The following is a 22,555-nucleotide window of genomic DNA, read 5'->3' on the forward strand; positions in this document are numbered from 1 at the left end:
GCGGTGTGCGATATCTCGGTTTACAGTGTAGAGGCGATCGTATTGTGTTTTTATGCTGTATATCAAATAAGAGGCTTTTATCTATTCAAAAAAATGTGCAAGTCTTGAAGGTATTACACTATGGTCTGTCCCTTTTCATTCTATTTGGGGGATTGGATATGATCTCAGTGTATAGAGGAGAAAGTGTTCAGTGGAAAGAGGCGGTTTGAGCCCATATCTTCCTAGTGACAGCTTATACCCCTGGAGGTTGCCTGGTGGATTTTATGCGTATATACACATTCCTCAGGTGAGAGGCTGGTACATCTGGTGGAGGATCAGAGCACTGTGTGTGGGCACCAATACCCAAGGTGTTATCAGGATTTTTGCACCGAGCACTTTTAAGCACAAGTTGTACTGTATGGACTAATATTTATATTTTATTTTTACATCTTGTAGTGCTGCACCATCTATTAATATTGTCATGTTTCTGGTGTTGTAAATTTACCTGGGTGTTCAGCAGCTTTATTTTTTGTTTATTTGGATGTTGCGCTGATATATTTTTCTTCATTATTCTTCCCTCACATCACCAAAAAAAATCAGGTTTGCCCTCTCCACTTGAGAAGCCCAAGACAATGTTGTTAAAATTTTCAGTCTCATTCACACAGCTACCCCATACGTCTTGCTGTCGATGGGACGCCAAAAAGGCCTTTACCAGGTTAAATTGCCAATTCATGGCAGTGGTTCTAAAACATATTGGCCTGGGAAAGAACTTTATTATGTGAATTAGTGCAATCTACTCCATCCCTTCTGCCTCCTCACAGTCTATGGTGTCTTCGGAGCCCTTTATGATTTCAATGGCAGTCAAGAGGGCTTTGTCCTCTTTCCCTTTGTACTCTCCCTGAAGCCCTCCTTGCGCCAAGTAAAATTTCCACCTATGCAGATCTTCTCTTCCTTCAGAACATCCAAAAATCAGAACGAAGCAGCATCACAATGACCCCTCGCTCAAAATCAAAACTAAACCTCAAATTCATATGGGCAAACATGGCACTTAAGTACCTGGGTACTCTTATTCTAGGCCTTTTGAACTCCACCTCTACTTTTCAATTCTCTGCTCCTCCTTCAAAAAGGACGACTTCTACTCAAGAAAGTAAACAGAAAGTACTACTCCAATTCTACTCCAGGAAGTAAACAGTTTTACCAGTTTTCACATGGACGTCATTTGATCCATCACGTTTTTTCAAATTAAAAACTGATTTAGAGTACATCAATTTGTACAGTTTTCAGTCCAGTTTAAAACCGTCTACATAACGGTTTTCGCATCTTTTTCATATTTGCTACAAAAACCAAATCAAATTAAAAGGTGACAAAATTATAAACAAAATTTTTTTTTTTGCATAAAAAAACTGACAAACGGAACAGATGTAAAAAGGATAGCATCCATTTTCATCCGTTGCAACGGATCTGGGTGTTTGATGTTCTATTTAATCAGCTGGCGCCGGCCGCACACAAATATGCAGCCTCTGAGGGTGGGCCTTGGCGCAGAGCGGCCACATATTTGTGTCCATTAGAGCAAATACAGCTGTGCCGAGAATGGGCACCCTGCATGCTCCAGACACAGTTACGGGGGGCTAACGGAAAGCTCCCAACTGCTGCTTGCGATCTGGAGCTTTCAGATCATTACGGCAGTCACATGAACATAAACCCCACGCCCCAATATTGGACATACCTCACTTTCCTTCCTGGGACCTGTAAACATGTTTGAACAAAACCCAGGAAAAAAAATGTTCCGCTTCTGAGATCGGAACAATCACTCCTTGCAAGTTTTGCATTGCCCCAAAGAAACCTCGCAGGTGGTCTAGGGATAAACGCAGGGAGGAAGCAAAGAACCTCGAGGGTAAACCTGAAACTCAATCCTGTAGCCGGACCGAATGAGCTCGTGGACCCACCCGACTTGAATCAGGGAGGTCCACGGGTTCGGAGGAGGTCATTACAGACTTCGATCTCTTGAAATCCTGCTTAACGATATCATCCAGGATAGGATCAGAACAGGGGATCCTCCGCAAAGGGAAGATCAGATAAGGTCTTCTTGGAAGCCTGATCAGCAGACCAGAGTTTCAGCCATATCCTGCACCAAAGGACCACTGTTGTCACAGACAGCCTAGAGACTAAGGGAGCCGCATCCAGAGAGACCTCACAGATGAACTGCAACTCCTGGACCAACTGTTCCGCCAGCTCCGCAAAGGCAGGGAGAAGCTGTTCCCCTTCTAGATCCTGGTGTAAAAGCTTTGCCCAATCCGTTAAAGTCTGGGACACCAAGCTATGGTGAACACCATCCTAAGGACCGACCTGGCCACAGGAAACATGTGGCGGATTAAAGTCTCAGCTCTCCTGTAAAAAAGGATCCGTTAAAAACCAGAGACGACTCCACTGGAATTAGGGTGGATTTATTCAGCCCAGAGACCTGAGAGTCCACCACAGGTGGAACTGTCCAATTATTCAACAGAGACCCCCCCCCCAAAGGATATAGTCTATTGAAGTGCTTAGGCACCGCCATATAGCATTTATGACAACTCCAGCGACTCGCAACAATTTTTTCACAGTAGGCGGGAAAAACGTTGCCACTATAGAGGATCTGCGGGCACCAAAGGGACCGATGCCTCTGACATTGTATGAGCTGCCTCCCCCATGTGCAAAATTTGCTGCACTATCTCAATCAGTGTATCCACCAGGGCCTTTCATGCGCATATGCGGTAAAAGAGGAATCATACAATATCAGAGCACTCAAAGTGCGTGAACGCAGACCCAGTAGGGTCGCTATATACTAAGCTCGCCCTGAAAACATAAGCAGGGGAGGCTGCCAACCTTAGTCCCGCAAGGAGACACCAGCCAGGGGTCCACAAAATGACCACCTATTAGACCCCACAAAAAAGAAAAAAAAGAGGGTTGCCTTCCATAGAGGACATAGCCTTCTTGGGGGGGGGGGGGGGGGGTGTCGCTCACCATAACGCGGATGAGTTTAGCTGAGGCCGCCCCCCCTCCCCTACAGCAGCACAGTAGGCCGTCGACCACAACCCAGTAGGCCACAGTGACTGTTTAGAGGGGCTGGGGGGGGGGGGGGGGGATGGAGGGGAACCCAGGGGTCCGGCCACATCCACCCCGAAATACCACCAAGGGAGAGGCGGGACATTACTTACAACACCATGGTACCGGGTGGGCACCACTCCAGGCAGACCACCGCACCATCTTGGAATGCGGGTGCTGCAGGCCAGAGGCACACTGAGACTCAGGTCGTGACCAGGGTTCTGCGTCCTCGTGAGGCGTTTAACCGGCCAGCCACCGAGAGTCGGAACAGCCACACGATATTGACATAGGAGAGGATACATCTAGCTACAAAGTACTGGCGAGGACATCCCACACATTTTGGCAATATAACCACGTTGGAACCTATATACCATCTGTACCTACCCCTGGGAATAGGAGATTTCCCTCTATATACATTCTGAATACACCTAGCTACAAAGTAGCAGTGGGGACCTCCTGCACACTTTGGCAATATAACCACATTGAAACCTATATACCATCTGTACCTACCCCTCGGAATAGGAGATTTTTCTCTGGATACATTCTGAATAAGTTGCTTTATTAATACAGCTAATTTGAAAAAAGGATTCCTTTTCTTTGTGGGACCTATTTCAAAGACTTCACCCTAGAGATCAGGCTGTCCTGGTCTGTGATGTCTCTCTTGTGGTCCCGACGCCCACCCAGGGAGATTTTTATGCATGCGGGTCTTTTGCTTAGATAAGTACTATGTGGTCTCCAATAGCCCTGAGGAAGCAACATGCGAAACGAGTCAACAATGGAGGACCCAAATATCATGCCATCGCTGTGGTCATATCCACATGCTATTTTATTGGGGTTTTTATTTGGCTAGGTTTATAGCTGTAGTGTGTTATTTTATGTCTAATTAAACAACTGCGTACGCTCCTTTTACTAGCCTATACAACCCTGTTATCCTTTAGGGGGATTTCCCAGATTTTCCTTTTTCTATATACATACGGCTGATGGTTATTATGTCAAAGGGCTTATTTGATTTATCCCTGACCTGTGGTGGCCTTCACAAAGCTGTTTGTTCACTAAGGTTCTCTAACAAAACTCTGAGGGCTTCACAGAACAGCTGTATTTATACTGAGATTAAATTACACAGGTGGACTCCATTTACTATTTAGATGACTTCTGAAGGCAAATGGTTCCCCTAGATTATAGTTAGGGGTATCAGAGTAAAGGGGGCTGATCACAAATGCACACCACACTTTTCAAATATTTGTAAAAATAAAAATTGAAAACCATTTATCATTTTCTGTCCACTTCACAATTCTTTGCCATTTTGTGTTGGTCTTGGTCACGTAAAATTCCAATAAAACACATTAATATTTTTGGATGTAACATGACAAAATGTGGAAAAATTTCAAAGGGGTATGAATACTTTTTCAAGGCACTGTAATTGAAAACCAACTCTCAGGCCTCCCACTTTTTTAATTTGAGACAGCTACCCTCTGTTCAAATGTCCTGACCGCTACCACTGGTCCCTTTCATTTAGATTGCTGGAAAGCTATCTCCCCTCTACCACCTCTGGTCATTCAAGACATCTTGCACTTCTTGTCTACCCTCTACACATTAACCTCTCCACCACAGGCTCATTGTTACATCTCACACAATAAGAATAAAGACCTACAACTGATCTTTACACAAGAACAAAAAAAACCTTTACTTTAAAAATCCTCCATCTGTACCAGATTCTAGGAAACTATAAAATCTTTTCTAGATGGTATAGAACTCAAACAACAAAACAGAACAACCTCAACCAATATCCCCACATCTGACAAATGCTGGCGCTGCAAAACTGAGAGGTGAACATTCCCACCATAGGTTTCGGTCCCATCTGAAACTAAAGGCTCGTATACACGATCAGATTATCGGACAAATTTTCTTTAGTATGCTACTCTCATATGGATAGTGAAGCGGAAGATCTCAAAACACAGGAGATGTGGAAGTGACCTCATTGGTTTGGAATGCACAGCGCGGTGGCCCTTCCAGGACCTGGCGGTGTGCGTTCCAGCTAAATACAGGGGCACAGTACAGCATCAGAGCTCCCTGTGGGGTAAAACTCACTGGAATACTGGAGATCATTAATTATTGTATACAGAGCAGCTTTGATCACCCCCAGAGCTTCTCCTCGGACACGTGCCATGGATCTGGAATAATCCCAGGAGGTTACTCATCTATAGTGCTTTTGCAGCACCCCCCTGGACCATCTTTGGTATGTGGTTACAGTATTTTTTTGTGTACATGTGTATTTTATTGTATTCATTATCCACCTACATGCTATTAAGAGTTTTTAATGGAGGGCTTAGAGGTATAATTTCATTTAGGGATGCACCGAAATGAAAATTCTGGGCCGAAACCGAAAATGCAGGATGCCCTTGGCCGAAAACTAAAAATTACTTTTTTCCCCCAAATGATTTTTAAATAGATAGAACAGGGGCATACACCAAAAACAGTCAGCAACGTACACCTGTCGCTGCCACCCTGTCACAGTATATGTACTGTGACGGGTTGGCAAGTGGTTAATTTAATTACCAATGGTATTTGTATTATGCAGCATGAGGGGGTTAATGTATCGCCACTGCTGGTGACATTAGTGACTGACCAGTGGCAGTTAATTAACCCCTTTGTGCTGCATTAGTTCAACCAGTATCAGTGTTAACACTGGTTGCACTAATGCAGCACAAAGGGGTTAATTAACTGCCACAGGTCAGTCACTAATGCATCAGTGACCAGCAGTGGCGATACATTAACCCCCTCATGCTGCATAATACTAATAGCATTGGTAACCTCGCCTCAGCGCCCCCTCCCCCCCGCCTCAGCGTCCCTCCCCATCCCAATGATGCAATCTCCTTACTCTCAGCTCCTTCTGTGTCCTTCCTTTCAAAAGACGTGCCTCTGGCCGGCGGCCCGCCTCCCGGTGATGTCACTACTACTACGATGTGCATGAATGAACACACCGGGCGGGTGGGTGAGCGGCCGCTAATAGCTGTAACTAAGTGAGCCCTTCACTTCCCTGTCAGCGGAGATACCCTCCTGATAGGGAAGTGAAGCGCTCACTTAGTTACAGCCACTCGCCCGCCCAGTGTGTTAGTTGATTCATGCACATCGTAGTAGTAGTGACGTCACCGGGAGGCGGGCCGCCATCATTAATAATCGGCATCTTTAACCCGTTTTGAGCCGAAATGGAATAAGCCCCATTTTCGGCTGAAAATTTTGGTTGCCGAAATTTCGGTGCACCGCTAGTTTCACTGATTTGGACAGTAGGGGTTAACACCATTGGAACCACACCCACTAGGGGGGAGTTATTTTGGACCACACCTAGGTGTTTTGGGTTACCTGCTATATTAAGGAGAGGTCTAGACATGGCCGTTTGGATCTGAAGGGGCTAAACCTCGAACCGCGTTAGCCATCTATCACATTGGTTACAGATAGATTGTTCCAGTTGTTCGGATTGGATGTGCTTTTATTAAACGTTTGCGAGTATATACAGTTTTAATTAATACAGCCTACTATTAAGGATAATGCGCTAGGCCAGTGCGTCCTTTGGCTGGTCTTTAATCCTGCCCATGAGGTTTTCTGCAAGCAAGCTGTAGCGGGTGAACCTGGTAGACCCCACCCAGAGTTCTCCTCTCTGCATAGGCTATGTACAGCACAGTAATGACGTTACCTCTCTCACCAAAACCCACTCTCTTATTTGCCCTGAACCAGATCTAGATCTATATAGAGGAAAACCGTATGTAAACTTGCCTCCCGGCGTATAGAGAAGGCACTTCAAGGTGTCTACACATGCCAGTAATCTGCACAGCAGTCTAGCAAAGCATCCTTGCTGGGTCCTCTTCACGCTGTGAATAAGAGCCAAAGCCCCTATTCATTCCTATGGGAAACTATAATCCTATCAGCCTCTAGTTGTCCTGCAGAGTACAGCTCCCCTACAGAGCAATGCAGTGGACCACATCCTGCAATACAAGATTAAGAGGACCCACCGGGTATGTTTATAGAAGAGAGCTCGTGAGATTCTGGGAAGGACCACATTTGAACAGGGACAGAGGCGATACCAGATGGGCTGTGCCTTAACAAACAACTTGTATCAAAGATACGGCTTTTATTAAGATCCAATCACCCCTGAACATAGTAATATAGACTTGAAAAAGCTCAATATACATATTCAGTGCGTATAACTGTATGACTTTTCTTTTTTTAAAGCCCGTAGCGTGTGAAACACACTCAAAAGACTTCACCCGGTGCATAAAAAAGTGCACACACACACACAAACGTGAGGAACACAAAAAGTGCACAGGGTGTGCGAACACAAATGGTCTTCCCTCCGAAGAGGTAGGACCCGAACCTCGAACCCCCGGGGCGCAAGACTCCTGACAGGGATTTAAGGTACTCATGGTCTGTCTGGCCGAAACCAGACCGACCCCGTTCTTCAGGGGGACTGCTGAAACAGCCCCCACCGAGTACTAAGTGGGGCTCCCCCGAAGGGAGACCCCATGAGAGAGGGCGAACTAAGCCAAAAGGCCATATCCACCCCCTCCCAAGACTCAAGGCAGGGCCCGAGGACCCACACCCTACAAGTCGTGCAGTGAAAAAAGGTGATAGAAAGTGACAAACTACAAAGAAAAAGCACACACAAACAAAAAGGTGGGGAAGGGGAAGTGGAGAGGTGAATTAGTGCCCTTGTGAAAATACAAGGGCAGGCCTTCCGGCCGGAATAAAAATTCCTCTGGTCGAAGCCAAAAGGCCTTGCCCAAGAGGTAGGTGCTTAAAAAAGTGTGTAGGTGCAGTGACCATGGTGCCGAAAAACTCAAGGCGAGCTGCCCCTCACCAGTGAGAATTAAGGCACCCCTGGGCTGCCACCTGTATGACTAGGAGAGTTACTGCAAGGGTTACTTGCTCATGTCTGTATAGGGTCAGCAAGAAGCACTTTTACTTATCTTATCCTCTGCTTCCCCAGCAGATGCCATGACACCCCTCCCCCATGCCCCTGCAGTGGACAGGTCCCTTGTGTCTTGAAGGCAAATGACCTTAGACAGTTGAAGCATGGTTAGAACGTTAACGTCCAACAACGTTAGATAGCTTGACCATGTAGCCGCCTTATAAATTTGATCTGGGGTGGCACCAGGTTTTTCTGCCCATGTAGTGGCAAGAGCTCTAGTAGAGTGTGCTTGAATCACCGGCGGGGGAGGTAATTTAAATCGAGTGTAAGCCTCTAAAATAGCTGACCTAAGCCACCTGGCAATTGACCCCCTTTAATGCCTGGTGGCCCTTTTTGTTGCCTAAAAAGAGAACAAAGTGTTTGAAGACCTAAAGTCCCTTGTTACCGCTAGGTAGTGTAACAGGATTCTTCTCACATCTAGATTGTGAAACAGTCTTTCCTTAGCCCCAGAAGGGTTAGGACAAAAAGTTAGAAGGACAATATCTTGAGAACGGTTTTGAACTGACGCCACCTCAGAATTATACTCAAAACAGATCCATCAGGGTAGATAGACAAGAAAGGCTCGTTAACTGAAAGAGCATGCAGTTCACTGATTCTTCTTGTGGATGTAATTGCAATAATACTGTCAAGGGAAAGATTCCTTAGAGAAATAGACTAAAGGTTCAAAAGGCTCCTTTGTGAAGGCCTTAAGAACCACTGACAAAGCTCTTGCAGGAGCTGGTCTGGAAGGAGTAAGCGCCTTAAAGAACCTTGTGATCAAAGCTTCTGAGGCAACTGGTCTCTCCAGAAATACGCCTAAGGTGGCTACTTGCACCTTAAGAGTACTAACTGCCAAATCCTTTTCTGCATCATCCTGCAGAAACTCCAACACGAACATAATATTTTCCAAGGTTCGATTCGTTGAATGACACAAAGTATTGTAGGTTTTCCAAATTTTAGCATAGATGGCCCTAGTAACTTTCTCCCTACTAGAAAGTAAAGTAGTCACTAGAGGCTCTGAGAGTCCTTTATTTTTTTAATAGCTGCTCCTCAGATACCAGGCGGAGAGGTTCAGCCTGGCCCCCTCTGGGTGACATACTGGGCCCTGAAGCAGCAAATCCTGTTGAAGAGGGAGCTGAAAACAAGGTTTGACTGCCAACTGTAGAATAGTTGAGAACCAAGCTCTCATTGGCCAAAATGGGGAGATCAGAATCACTGACGCACTTTCCTTCTGTATTTTCTATAATACCAGCAGAATGATTTGAAAGAGGGGGGGGGGGGAGCATAACCCAGAAGAAAGTCCCAAAGGATGTGCCAAGGCATCTATCCCCAGGAAACCGTACTTTGGTGGAGAGAAAAGAAACGAGGAAGCTTTGCGTTTTCGCTTGACGCAAACAAGTCCACTTCTGAAAAACTAAGTACCTGCGCTGCTTAAACCGAAACCATAAACATAAATATCAATTGTGCTAATATATAAATAACATCATAAAGTGCTCGTGCGAATAACTGTGCAGCTGTGTATATAAATATAGTGTTACACTACATATAACAGCATAAATATTATAAATAAACTCATATGTGTGACATATCATATATCAAAAGTAATTAAAAATATAAAGTTCATAACGATAAATATCTTCCAAACTGAATAAAGTGCAAGTCTCTTGTGCTACTATAAGTGCTCCGTGCTCAAGGTATATGGATAAAGTGCCGGTGCTCAGTCCTTGTGAGTTAGTGCTCCCCTCTCGGTCCCACACTCACCAGAAGCAGAGAGTAATATCGCCTTAAAAACTGGTTGTATAAAGGTAACCGCCTCTTATGGATCACCAACGGATATAAGCTGTGGATCTCCTGTGCCTCTATATCCAGGTAAATATCCAGGTGATGCTCCCCAGTATCATGAAAAGAAAAGGGCCATCTTGAAAGCCTTTTGAGAACGCTCTGATTGGCGGAGCGAAATGCGTCAAGCCGTCCGAACACGTAGTACGTTATCTCCGGCTGCAACCTCTTCCGGCTTCCGGCTACACGGGTGGAACGCACGGCCATTCGTTTGGCGTCCCGTGGGTTTGCTAAAGGCGGATTGATTCTTTATGTCTTGTAAGTGTATCTTTTTATTGCGTGGAAAATAAACCTTTTAGAACATACTGCACGATGATGGCCCTTTTCTTTTCATGATACTGGGGAGCATCACCTGGATATTTACCTGGATATAGAGGCACAGGAGATCCACAGCTTATATCCGTTGGTGATCCATAAGAGGCGGTTACCTTATACAACCAGTTTTTAAGGCGATATTACTCTCTGCTTCTGGTGAGTGTGGGACCGAGAGGGGAGCACTAACTCACAAGGACTGAGCACCGGCACTTTATCCATATACCTTGAGCACGGAGCACTTATAGTAGCACAAGAGACTTGCACTTTATTCAGTTTGGAAGATATTTATCGTTATGAACTTTATATTTTTAATTACTTTTGATATATGATATGTCACACATATGAGTTTATTTATAATATTTATGCTGTTATATGTAGTGTAACACTATATTTATATACACAGCTGCACAGTTATTCGCACGAGCACTTTATGATGTTATTTATATATTAGCACAATTGATATTTATGTTTATGGTTTCGGTTTAAGCAGCGCAGGTACTTAGTTTTTCAGTGTTTGAAAGGTATCACCTTTTCTACCTAGCAGCAGCTTATGTATTTAATTTATTGATTTATTACTTAGTTATTGTTTATATTTTTATTTTTTTATTTATATTCACCGAACCGAGGTTTCCTAAGCGCAAGCCCCTCACACTCAAGTCCACTTCTGGCCATCCCCAAGTCCTGGTTATTAATGCAAAGACTTCTGCATTCAGGTTCCAATCTGCTTCCCAAATCTTCCATCTGCTCAAAAAAAATCTACCACCTCATTTAACGTGCCTTTGAGGACCGCTGATAAGGAAAGTAACTGACTTTCCGCCAACTCCAGGATTTCAGTCGACAGCAACTGGAGGGTTCCGCTTTTTGTGGCGTGGCGTTGTCCGATAAGATTTGCACATGGGACCTCTGGAGGTTCGGAGAGAAGGCAGTCAAAGCCAAAGCTTTTAACTCTCCAGTTTGAGGACTTCATTGCCTCGGCCTAGGACCAAACCCCTTGTGCCAGATTCTGATGCCATTGGGCTCCCCATCCCCACATGCTGGCATCGGTTGTCAAGCTTTTTATGACTGGGAAGGTCCATAATAACCCCCTTGACAAAGTTGCTTGATTTCTCCACCACCAGAGGGTCCTTTTGACCTTGGTGGGGATTTTTACTTCAGATTCTAGGGTTTTTGAACTGTGACCCCAAACCTTCAGCAGGAAATATTGGAGTGGTCTGAAATGGAGTTTTACCCATTGAATGGCTGGTATAGCCGAGGTTAGGGTTCCCAGGGCTGACAAACCTTCTCTGTAGCATGGCTATTACATTCTGTATTTTTTTTCTTCTGAAAAGGAAAAATTTTCTGTTCTTTTGAATATCTGGAAGTCCAGAAAATGTACCCAGTTGAGCTCGAGTGAAGCTTGACTTTTGAAGGTTCGCAATCCAACCCAAGGATTCTAAGTGACTGCCGGCCTTGCTCAGATCTTCTTGCAATTTCTCTCTACATGAAGGCGGAGAGGAGCAAGGCTTTCTGCCATTAACCTTTGAAAAGATTTAAAAGGCTCAAAAGGGAGGGCTCTGAATTGCAGATGCAGGATTTCCTTCCCCATATCCACAGCCAACCTCAGGAACCTTTGGGACTGAGTGGCTATGGGAATATGCAGATAAGCATCTCTTAAATCAAGCGATGCCATGAAGCATCCTTTGGTCAACAAATTCCTGACAGTGAAAATTTAATCCATACAAAATATTTTGGACTGACCTTTAATGGTTTCAGTTGAGAATGAGGTGAAAATCCCCAGATGGCTTCTTTATCAGAAAAAATATGGGAATAGAATCCCTGATGTCGTTCTTCTGATGATACTTGACTCAACTCCCTGTCGCATCAAATTCTTTAATAGGTTCTTCATAGCCAGGGCTTTTGTTGTGTCTCTTAGAAGGTTTGTATTGTGCTTTGCTGGTTGATGTAGGAGGACGGAAACGGGAAGCTTCCTTTCCCCCTAGACTTTTGCGCCGACCAATTTTTCATTTCCTCTTGGGGCCTATCATGCTGAGCCCTTGGAGGTCGAAAAAAAAAGACGTTTAGCTGGCTGTTTTTTTTCTTCTTTTTAATAGGGAATGATCTCTTTTTGTCGGCTGTCCTATCCAAAGCGGAGTAACTCAGGACCAAAAAAAGTAGATCCCCTAGAAACGGAATTCCGCAAAGCTTGCTCTTGGAAGCTTTATCCCCAGGCCTAGTCTTCAACCAGAGAGCTCTTATGGCTGAGTTAGGTAAAACTGAGAATCTTGCCGTCATACTAAGGCTCTGTTCACATGTCAGCATATGGATCGCGGGCAGAATCGCCGCGATTCCGCCCGCGATCCGGAGATTATTGCAAATCGCGGGACGCCTGTGCGTTGCCCGTGATTTGCAATAGCCCCCCAAACGCTGAGCGATGTTGCCGCGATTTCCGCCTGCCGAATCGCGGTGACATTGCGCAAAAAAAAAAATCACGGGAGTCATTACGCCCAACAAAGTACAAGAGCTTCTTTGGAGCGTATTGCGTCCCGCGATTTTTTTTCCGCGATGTTACCGCGATTCGGCAGGCGGAAATCGCGGCAACATCGCTCAGCGTTTGGGGGGCTATTGCAAATCACGGGCAACGCACAGGCGTCCCGCTATTTGCAATAATCTCCGGATCGCGGGCGGAATCGCGGCGATTCTGCCCGCGATCCATACGCTGACATGTGAACGGAGCCTTACAGATTCTGATGCATCCGCAATGTAGGCTAAGGCTAGCCATACAGGTTCAATTTTCTTGTACAATTTTCAATTTACCGCAAACCACATAATATATGAGGTCAAAACTAAACAACACTTTCACTTGTATCCAATTAGGCAGGCCTTTGTACTACATAGTTGTAAATTTCAATAAAATTGTATAAATGCATGGCCAGCGTATGGCCGTAGACAAAGTGGAAAAGGAATCAAGGATTTCTTGTTTTAGCGAATCTGCGGTGAAATGGGCTTTGAGCTGGTTAACCCAGTACTCCAAGTTTCTGGATACACAAGTGACTGCCAGGATTGCCAAGCTCTTAAGCTGCTGATCCATTCTTCTGTCCAAGGGATCTTTTAATATTCCCATATCCTCAAATGCCAAATCAGTCGATCTAGAAACTCGGAAGAAAAGAGACCCCACAGTTAAAATAAGGGCAAGTACACAAACACCCCTTACATGAGCCTCGCTGGTGCCTGTGCCTGTCCCTTGAAGAAGACCGCACTCCGGTTGGTAGTTTGGTTGAAATCAAAAAATCGTTTCCTTTATTCTTCAAGTAAAAGCAAAAAGACAGACAGTGTACAAGCAGACGTATAGGTTGACGCGTTTCACGACATTCCCAGTCGCTTACTCATGACCACTGTGCCTGTCCCACCTGCTGCGGAGACTCTGTTCATAGCGCCGGACCTGAACTGGAAATAAGCACCAGCCTTGTTCCTCCCCTCTCCCCCTGTGCGCCCGCTCCACAAACGCCACCCCTCCCGGATACCTCACTTCCGGGCGGACGTGCCTCTTCTCGTATCCGGAAAGATAGCGGCAAATTCAATAAAGAAAAAAATAAAAATAACGATGCCATGGTGGAGAAAGGGAAAAGATTCACTGCCAGTTGTCGCCGCCTGGGGGCTGCGCTCACAAGCAGTACTTGCTCTCCCTGCGCACTGAAGGGGAAGAGGGAGCCCATACAGCACTGCCAATCGTGTGGATGGCAGACTCACCAAAAGATTAAGGTAAGGTGGAGGCAGGGAGCCTGGTCTCTCAGGACAGCACCTTAACCACTTGCCATCTGCTCACGTTGAGCCTACTGCGGCAAAGTGGTTAGTTATCGTCTGGCGACGAAGACCTACGTCGCCAGACACTCCACTTTCTCGGCGGCACGCGCACGCCGCCGGGGGCATAGTTGAACCCTCGATCTGTCCTTGTCTCACACAGTCACCTCCCCCCACACACGTTAGTAAGCACCAGGCATACATTAACCCCTTCCCTGCCACCCTGCCAGTGTCATTTTTACAGTAACAGTGCATATATATTTATTAGGGATGCACCGAAATTAAAAATTCTTGGCCGAAGCCGAATAATAATGAAATGTTTGGCCGAAGGCCGAATACCGAACGCGGTGTTTCGCATTTTTTCCATTTATTTTGCCAATTTTTTGTCCTCTCTTGTCCTCATGTCTCTCTCTCTCTCTTGTCCTCTCATGTCTCTCTCTCTCTTGTCCTCTCATGTCTCTCTCCCTAAATGTTACTGTAGGGAATGGGATTCAGTGCACACTGCAGCCTTGTACCATAGGGTTAATGTTAGTGACACTGTAGGGATTGGGAAGGATGCTGGGAATGGAAATCAGGAAGCATGCAGGCAGCCTTGTAAATTTTAAATTGCAGATACAGGGCACTGGGCAGGTCAGGGTTAATGTGGTAACATCAATTACTCAGTGACAGTCAGTCAGTGTCAGTGTGGACTCGATCAGATTATACCGTGACAGACAGTCTCTCATAGTGGTGGTAGTAGGAGGCTGGAGGTGGACTAGTAGGAGCCTGGAAAGGAGCACAACCGCATACATACATTACTCACTCGTGCACTGCAGCCCGCCCCACACATTCAGTGAGTCTTACTCTCCTCCATAGTTTTTTCAATGGCACATTCAGGAAGCCAATCACGCCGTGAGTAGCGGCACAGCGGAACCAATCAGGTGTGCAGGCACGCGTGATTGGTTCGCTGTGCAGCTAATCACGGCGTGATTGGCTTCCTGAATGTGCCATTGAAAAAACTAGGGAGGAGAGTAAGACTCACTGAATGTGTGGGGCGGGCTGCAGTGCACGAGTGAGTAATGTATGTATGCTCACCGCTGAAGTGTCCCGGCTTCCCCTGCCTAACATGGAAGTCTGTGAGTCCTCCTCCGAGTCCCTTCCCCCTGTAAATATCGTGACCTCGGCGATATGAATATCGCCTACGGCCACAGAACGATAGTCGATATCATATCGACTATCGTTCAGCCCTATTGTTCGGCACAAAATTATTCGGCCTTTTGACTTATTCGGCCGAACACCGAAAGTGCTATTTTTTCTATTTTCGGCCGAATAATGTTCGGCCGAATAATGTTCGGCCGCCGAATATTCGGTGCATCCCTTATATATATATATATATATATATATATATATATATATAGCACTGATTACTGCAGTAATGTCACTGGTACCCCCAAAAGCGTCAAAAATGTCAGTCAGGGGTCCGATCTGTGCGCCGCAATGTCACAGTCCCGAAAAAAAAAAAAAAAACAGATCGCCGCCATTACGCGTTAAAAAAAAAAAACACCTTTTGCGCAAACCAATCAAAATACGCTTATTGTGATTTTTTTTTACCAAACATAGGTAGCATAAAACAAATTGGCCAAAAATTTTTAAAAAATTAGATTTTTAAATTTTTTTTGGGGGGGAATTTCATATAAAGAAATGTTAAAAATATTGTTATTTTTTCAAAATAAACGCTCTATTTTTGTTTATTAGCGCAAAAAGTAAAAATCGTACAGGTGATCAAATACCACCAAAAGAAAGCTCTGTTTGTTGGAAAAAAAAGGGCGTAAATTTTGTTTGGGTACAGCGTCGCACGACCGCGCAATTGTCAGTTAAACTCGCACAGTGCCGAATCGCAAAAAGTGGCCCAGACGTAAGACAGCAAAATCCTCTAGTGGTAAAGTGGTTAAGAGCCCCTGACCCCCAATTAGGTGTTCCTCGGCTGGAGGAAACAAACTGAGGAGCTTTGGGGAGAGGCCCCCTTTTAAAGCTTGGTGGAATGGGTGTTTCCTGTTGGTGAGAGGGAGGAGCCATCTCTCAAGGTGCTGTCCCGAAAGACGTTTAGGGAAAACCATTGGTTTACATTCTTGCAATGCTGGGAGTAAGTGTGGTTTTCATGCACTAGTAACAAGGCAGGAAGGATTACTAACAGATTTTTTTTTTTTTTTTTTTTAACCAGGCTGCCCAGGAAGCCCAAATGGCCTACAGGAATGACAAATCATTAAAAGCGGTCTTAAACCCCAAATCAAAATTATTATACTGCACCCTTACCAATCAGACGTGGCAGCTGCATCAGTTTTCTTTGGCCTTTTCCCAACATTTTTATCAGGTGATCTGGCCAGTAACACACCTCCTATATTAGAGGAATGAGAATAGGAGGCACAGCAAACAGCACTGCCAGTCTTGGGTGAAAGGAGTGTTACATGTATTAGATTTAGAACCACTGATCATTTTAATCACCTCTGTCAGGGTTAAGTGGTTTGTCTCATTCATGTAAACTGATACATTCTGCTGGAGAGCCTGTGTGAAAAAACAGCAGACCTGTTGGCTGGATTACTGATGAAAATAGAAGAAAGCAAGCCTAACAAAGGGAAAACTAATACAGCCATCACATATAAGAATTGGCAAGCTGCAATAGAATACAAGTTTGCTTTTGGTTTTAATACGGCTTTAACATTTGCTGCACAAATATATCTACTGGGGCCCCTTGACTACAAAAGCTAACGTAAAAGGTGAACTTAAATTTTACCATTTGTAATGCGGACATAGCCCCACTGGAAGGGAGAATTTTTAGGCTTCCTGGAGGTTCAGGTTATCTATTCTTATGCAGCTGACAAAAAAGTGTCAGTCTAGCCTTTATTTAGATCTGCAGTTGCTATGGTATTACATACCTGAGCTGACATACTGTAAGCATATTTGCCACTGTGACAGAGGCATGCCTTTGAACATAGGATACACTGTGCACGTGCTAGATAGTAGGCAGAATGTATATTAAAAAAAATAAATAAAAAAATACTCCAGAAAACAATATCATTCTACTCAGTTTTTATATTAACAGCACATTTCTAACCTGAGCTTGCTTTTGGGGAAGCTTAAAAGAGAAAAACAGTCACCATTGCACTTATTCTGGATTATGGATACTGAGTGTTAATGGCTGCATAGGCATGATAATGAAACCCCTTTGATGCATAAAATAATTACCTGAGTAGACTTGTCACACATACATGGAGCAGCCTGCCCATGGTCCCTAGGCCACTGACCAGAGAGGTAAGGAGCAGCAAGAGTATCAAGTGAAGACATACGCCGAATTAAGCTGGAAGGACTTGTTGTTGTTGAAGGTGGTTGTGGCTTATTGCCTGAATAAACAAAATATTTTAAATAGGTTTTAACTTTAATATAAAAAATACAATATAAACATTTTCAATACAATAAAACCTGAGAATAAAAGTCAACAACTTACTTCTAACCATTCTTACAAATCCAAGTATCTGCCCTGTTTGAGGAAACAGACAGACTACTTGTCTATTTACATTTAGGTATGGATTTTATTACATAGTTAAATCTAGTCCAGCTTGGACCTAAGAAAGTATGGATATGCCACATAGATAGAAAAGTAGTGCGCTCTACAAAAACTATGCATACATTTGCAAAAAGCAAAAACCATACATATGTATAAGTGAACAGCAATAACAATGAAACAAAGTGCAAGTGATAAATTACACACAAACCACCAAAGTGATAAAAGTAAATCAATATTGTAACAAAAAAAGTTTCTCAAATGTATCAAAGTGAGTTCAAATATTGACCTGTCAGTCACCTAATTAAACTGACATTAGTGCAAATAATTGGCCATGGATTTGATTTGGTTTATTTTCTTGGCCCCTCAAAATATACGGATCTTTCATCTTTTTAGTATATATTAATTTCAGATGCCATGTATGCTTTAAGCCAGGTTTTTAATCAATTCCATTCATGTTTTCATGTGTGGGATGCATTAGAGTATGATACACCATCGCAGGAAGTGGAATACAACTGTGCTTCCGGGGTTCCACTGCGTTCTGACCGCAAGTTTCTTACCGGGAGGGTACTTCTACGCGGAGTGTGACAGTGTGAGCTAAGCTCCAGTCCCAGCTGATGCCTTGCGTTGGGGGGAGCAGCCGCGTTATCACATCTCGCGGTCCATTCTGCAGGTGGCCGCGATTTTCTACAGAGTAACCGTTTGTTTTGTGTGTTCAAGACATTTGCCGTTAGTGTCTGTCTTTTTATAATAAAGCTATTTTAAAGGATAATACACTATTAGCGCTTTTATCTTTCATTTGGGGAGCCACTTGTGATTACACAACTATTGGCCCAAGCGAGATCCACACTACTGAGAAGGGGATAGGTCCACAGGATTCATATATTGGGAGCCCAGTGAGTATATCTTCTGCCACTGTGAATTTGCATATCAGCTTAACGGTTGAAAGCACTCCCTACTTTAAGATCTGGTAAGAAATAATTGCTACTATTGGGCTTTACTGGTTAAGCCACACCATCACCTTCAGTGAGATCATTTCGTCACCTGGTTTAAAGTGAATTGTGGTAACGGGCCACCTTATATTTATGGAAGTGTCACGGGGCGTTCATCTATTATTTCAATTTTGAAGACACAACTATAGCACATATCTGCGGTGTTTGCCACATCACTTCAGGATTTGAAGAACTCACTTTATTGATACATTGAGACTTTAGTTGTTACAATATTGATTTACTTTTATCACTTTGGTGGTTTGTGTGTAATTTATCACTTGCACTTCGTTGTTTCATTGTTATTGCTGTTCACTTATACATATGGTTTTTGCTTTATGCAAATGTATGCATAGTTTTTTTTTAGAGCACACTACTTTTCTATTTGTCTATTTCCTAACTTCTAGTGCTGCCACAATTTTCTTTTTTTGGTTAGCGCACCCTTCTTTCCATATTATTTCTTGGATATGCCATACCCAAGGGACTGTTTTGAAGTGGAGTCTCATTTGTAGTATTTGCTGCTACTACAGTAATTACCACTGTCCTTACCGAACGATTTGCATTCATTAGGAAAAACGCAGGGCTTCTGTTAATGACGTCCATGCTGAACAAAATTAACCCCTGTGGTTACTATGTAGTAGGGCAGCTGTTCAACTTGGAACCCAAAGACAAGAGCAATCACTGTAATAGCAGCAAATACTACAACAATGCTCTGAAAAAACAACAATGCTCTGCTTCTACAAGTATGGCATATGCATACTTAGATTGGTCCAAGCTGCATCAAGATCTATACCTGCAGTTCAGCGTAAAGTATTTTTCATACATATGTTAAAAATGTCCTTTTGTGGCTTAGAAATTTAGTAAGGGCTCTTTCACACGGGCGATCCGATCAGATCCGCCTGTCAGTTTTTTAGGCTGATCTGATCGGATCCTCCATGCAGCTCTATGGGGCAGCGGGTATCAGCGGAGACACCTCCGCTGACACCCACTACCATCCGCATCCGATCCTGTGCTGAAATCTGGACGGATGGAAACCCTATTTTTCCATCCGTTCAGTAATCGGAGCGGAGCGGATCTGATGAGAGCGGACAAGCGGTCCGCTCTCATCCGATCCCCCATAGAGGGCAGCGGGTGCTGAGACACCTCCCTCTCCGCTCTGCAAGCGGAGACGGAGCTGTCATCCGCCGGCTCAGCGGGGATCGCGGATCGATCCCCGCTGAGCAACACGGATCCGCCTACGGAGGCGGACCGTGTGAAAGAGCCCTAAAGGATCACAAAGAAATATACATTTTCTAAACAAAACGGAGGACCTGCAGAAAAAAAAAATTTAACAATTTGTGTAACAATATTTGCACAAGTGTTTTAGTTCTTAAGCAAAAATACAACAACATTTGGGGGCTCTGCTTAAACCAGGTGAGGGGAGTGAAGCTGGAGCGGTTTTGGGATGCGCTTGCACAGAGTACAATTTTCGGCATCTGCCGAGATGAACGAATTTCCCCGCACATGCGCAGAATTCATGTTCTCTTGGCCTGCCGAAGAGCAGTACTCAGAAGAGGACTGGCCAAAGAGGTTAGTAGCTGTTGAGGGAACGCTATTAAAGCGCTGGAATAGAGCTAGGTATAGTTCCGCTTTAAATGTTTGTGGGTTTTTTTTTGTTTGCTTTTTTTATTTTTTACAGACAGACGCAGCTCTCAATGCTTCTTCACTATTGGGTTATGCGCTATCTACAGGAGTAGACTAATCAGTGAAAACTTTTCACTCAACACGCCTATAGGGGCTGTCCCTCACGACATAACCCCAGACACACTGTTCTCTCAAATCAGTTTCGTAGCAAGCAGTAAAAGACAGAACCAACCCCATTTTAGAGGGGCGTGAGCTGCGTCTGTCAAGACTCAGAGAAAAGAATTTTGCGGTAAGTTCTTACAAAAATCCAATTTTCTCTAACGTCCTTTGACAGACACAGCTCTCAATGCTTCTTCACTATTGGGACATCCCAAAGCAGTGTAGACATGAGGGGGTGGGAAAACGCAACCAACTGTTAACGTACATCCAAGGCTAACAAAACGTAGCCAACTGGGCGACAAAAAAAAAAAAAGGCTCAACCCAAACCAACAGGAGCTTACACCCCAAACAAAAAAATTCATCCCCATAAAGAGAAAACCAAGTCTCTTTGTCAAACAGCAGCCTGCAAATCCTTGAGGCCCAAGGAAGCGTCAGAGGATGCCAACAAATTAACCTAGTAGAATTCGGTAAAAAAGTGTGCACAGACAACCAAGTCACCGCTTCACACACCTGAGCAACAGAAGCCTGATGGTGAAAACCCCAAGAGGCACTCAGCGCTCAAGTAGAATGCGCCCTCACAGGGAAAAGGAGGAACCTGACCCCTTAAAGAATAGGCCTAAACAATTGTCTGCCTGAACCACGTTAATATGGTCGCAGCAGACACAGCCGAACCCTTACGATATCCCTCAGGAAGAGCAAACAAGGAATCAGAGGTCAGAAAAGACTCCATGGCTGACAGGTAAACCCTGATCGCCCGAACCATATCCAGTGAATGCAAAGCAAATTCCTTGGGATGCTTGGGCTTAGCACAGAGCGAAGGCAAAACAATATCTACATTGAGGTGGAAAGCAGACACTACCTTAGGGAGAAAAGACTGATTAGGTCGTAGAACAACATGATCCCTATGAATGACCAAAAAAGGTGAACGGCAGGACAGACGCCAACTCAGACAGACACTCTGCAAGCAGAAGTGAGAGCCACCAAAAAAGGCAACCTTCTGGGATAAAGGCAGAGATATCTAATATTTTCAAAGGGGGGCCATTGAAGAATGGACACCACCAAATTCAGATCCCACAGCGGCAATGGGGGATCTCCTCGGCGGAGCCAGGTGACGCACCCTTTGAATAAAGGTGCGGATAAAGGAATTAGACGCCAGGGGAGGTTGGAAGTAAATGGCTAAGGCCGACACTCGACCTTTAACCGTACCTAAAGCCAAGCGTTGCTCAACTCCCTTCTGCAAGAAGGCTAAGACCCTCGCCACCAAAAATGAGCAAGGATGCAACTTTTGTGACTCACACCAGGCAATATACACCTTCCAAGTTCGATGATAAATCTTCCTGGAAGTAGCCTTCCTTGCTCTCATCTCAACAAGGTAGGAATCTCAGAATCAGAGAGGCCTCTGTCTCTCAACACCTGGCCTTCAACCGCCACGCGGTTAAAGCAGGATGGAAGATCGGCCCTTGAGACAGCAGATCCCCCCTCTCAGAGACAGCCGCTAGGGAGGCTCGACGACCATTTTACCAGGTCTGCATACCAAGACCAGTGAGGCCAGTCTGGGGCCATCAGAATCAACAGCATCTGTTCCACCGCCAACCTGCAGAGGAACCTTGACAAGAGCTGCATCGGTGGAAAGGCATAAATCAGACGATATATGTTCCAAGACACCACCAACATGTCTGTGGCATTGGCCAGAGGGTCTCCAGCCCTAGCCACAAACCGCTCTACCTTTTTGTAAAAACAAGATGCGAACAGATCCACCTCCAGAGTTCCCCATCGGGCACACAGGAGACAAAACATCCGGATGCAGGGATCATTCCCCCTGATCCAGAACTTGACGACTCAGGTAATCCGCCAGCCAATTCTCCACAGCTGGAATGTGAACAGCGGAGAACAGGTGCCTCGGCCCAAATCAGGATCTCTGCCACTTCCCTGGCCGCCCGGACACTCTTGGTGCCCCCCTGATGATTGATGTAGACCACAGCCGTGACATTGTCTGATTGAACCGGAAAAAGGAAAGCCGTGCAGTCGAGGCGTCCAATGGAGCAGGCAGAGTTTGATCGCCCTTAGCTCCAGGACATCGTTTAGGATGATTCCTCCACCCCAGCCCAAAAGGCTGGCATCCGTGGTGACCACTGTCCACAACAGCGGCAGAAATGACCTGCCCTGGCTCAGAGCGGGCAACAGAAGCCACCAAGAGAGCTCAGAATTTGTGAGACAGCTTAGACATATTCTGTCCAAGGACTGCGGGTCCTTGACCCACTGGACAAGAATGTCTGTTTATAGAGGCCTTGTGTGAAATTGGGCAAATGGTCA

At 44.9% G+C, this 22,555-nt stretch overlaps 1 protein-coding gene across 2 annotated transcripts in view; it reads right to left on the bottom strand.

The window, feature by feature from the left end:
• FAM117B (family with sequence similarity 117 member B) overlaps positions 1–22,555 on the bottom strand; it is a 113,348-nt gene that overhangs the window by 69,479 nt on the left and 21,314 nt on the right. For both annotated transcript variants that reach the window (XM_082261312.1, XM_082261311.1), the window contains exon 2: positions 17,156–17,310. In XM_082261312.1, the coding sequence (XP_082117438.1) occupies positions 17,156–17,310 (155 nt within the window). The remainder of the gene's footprint in view (positions 1–17,155; positions 17,311–22,555) is intronic.

This window comes from Pelophylax lessonae, assembly GCF_965119305.1.
Source record: "Pelophylax lessonae genome assembly, chromosome: 6".
Taxonomy (NCBI): Eukaryota; Metazoa; Chordata; class Amphibia; order Anura; family Ranidae; genus Pelophylax; species Pelophylax lessonae.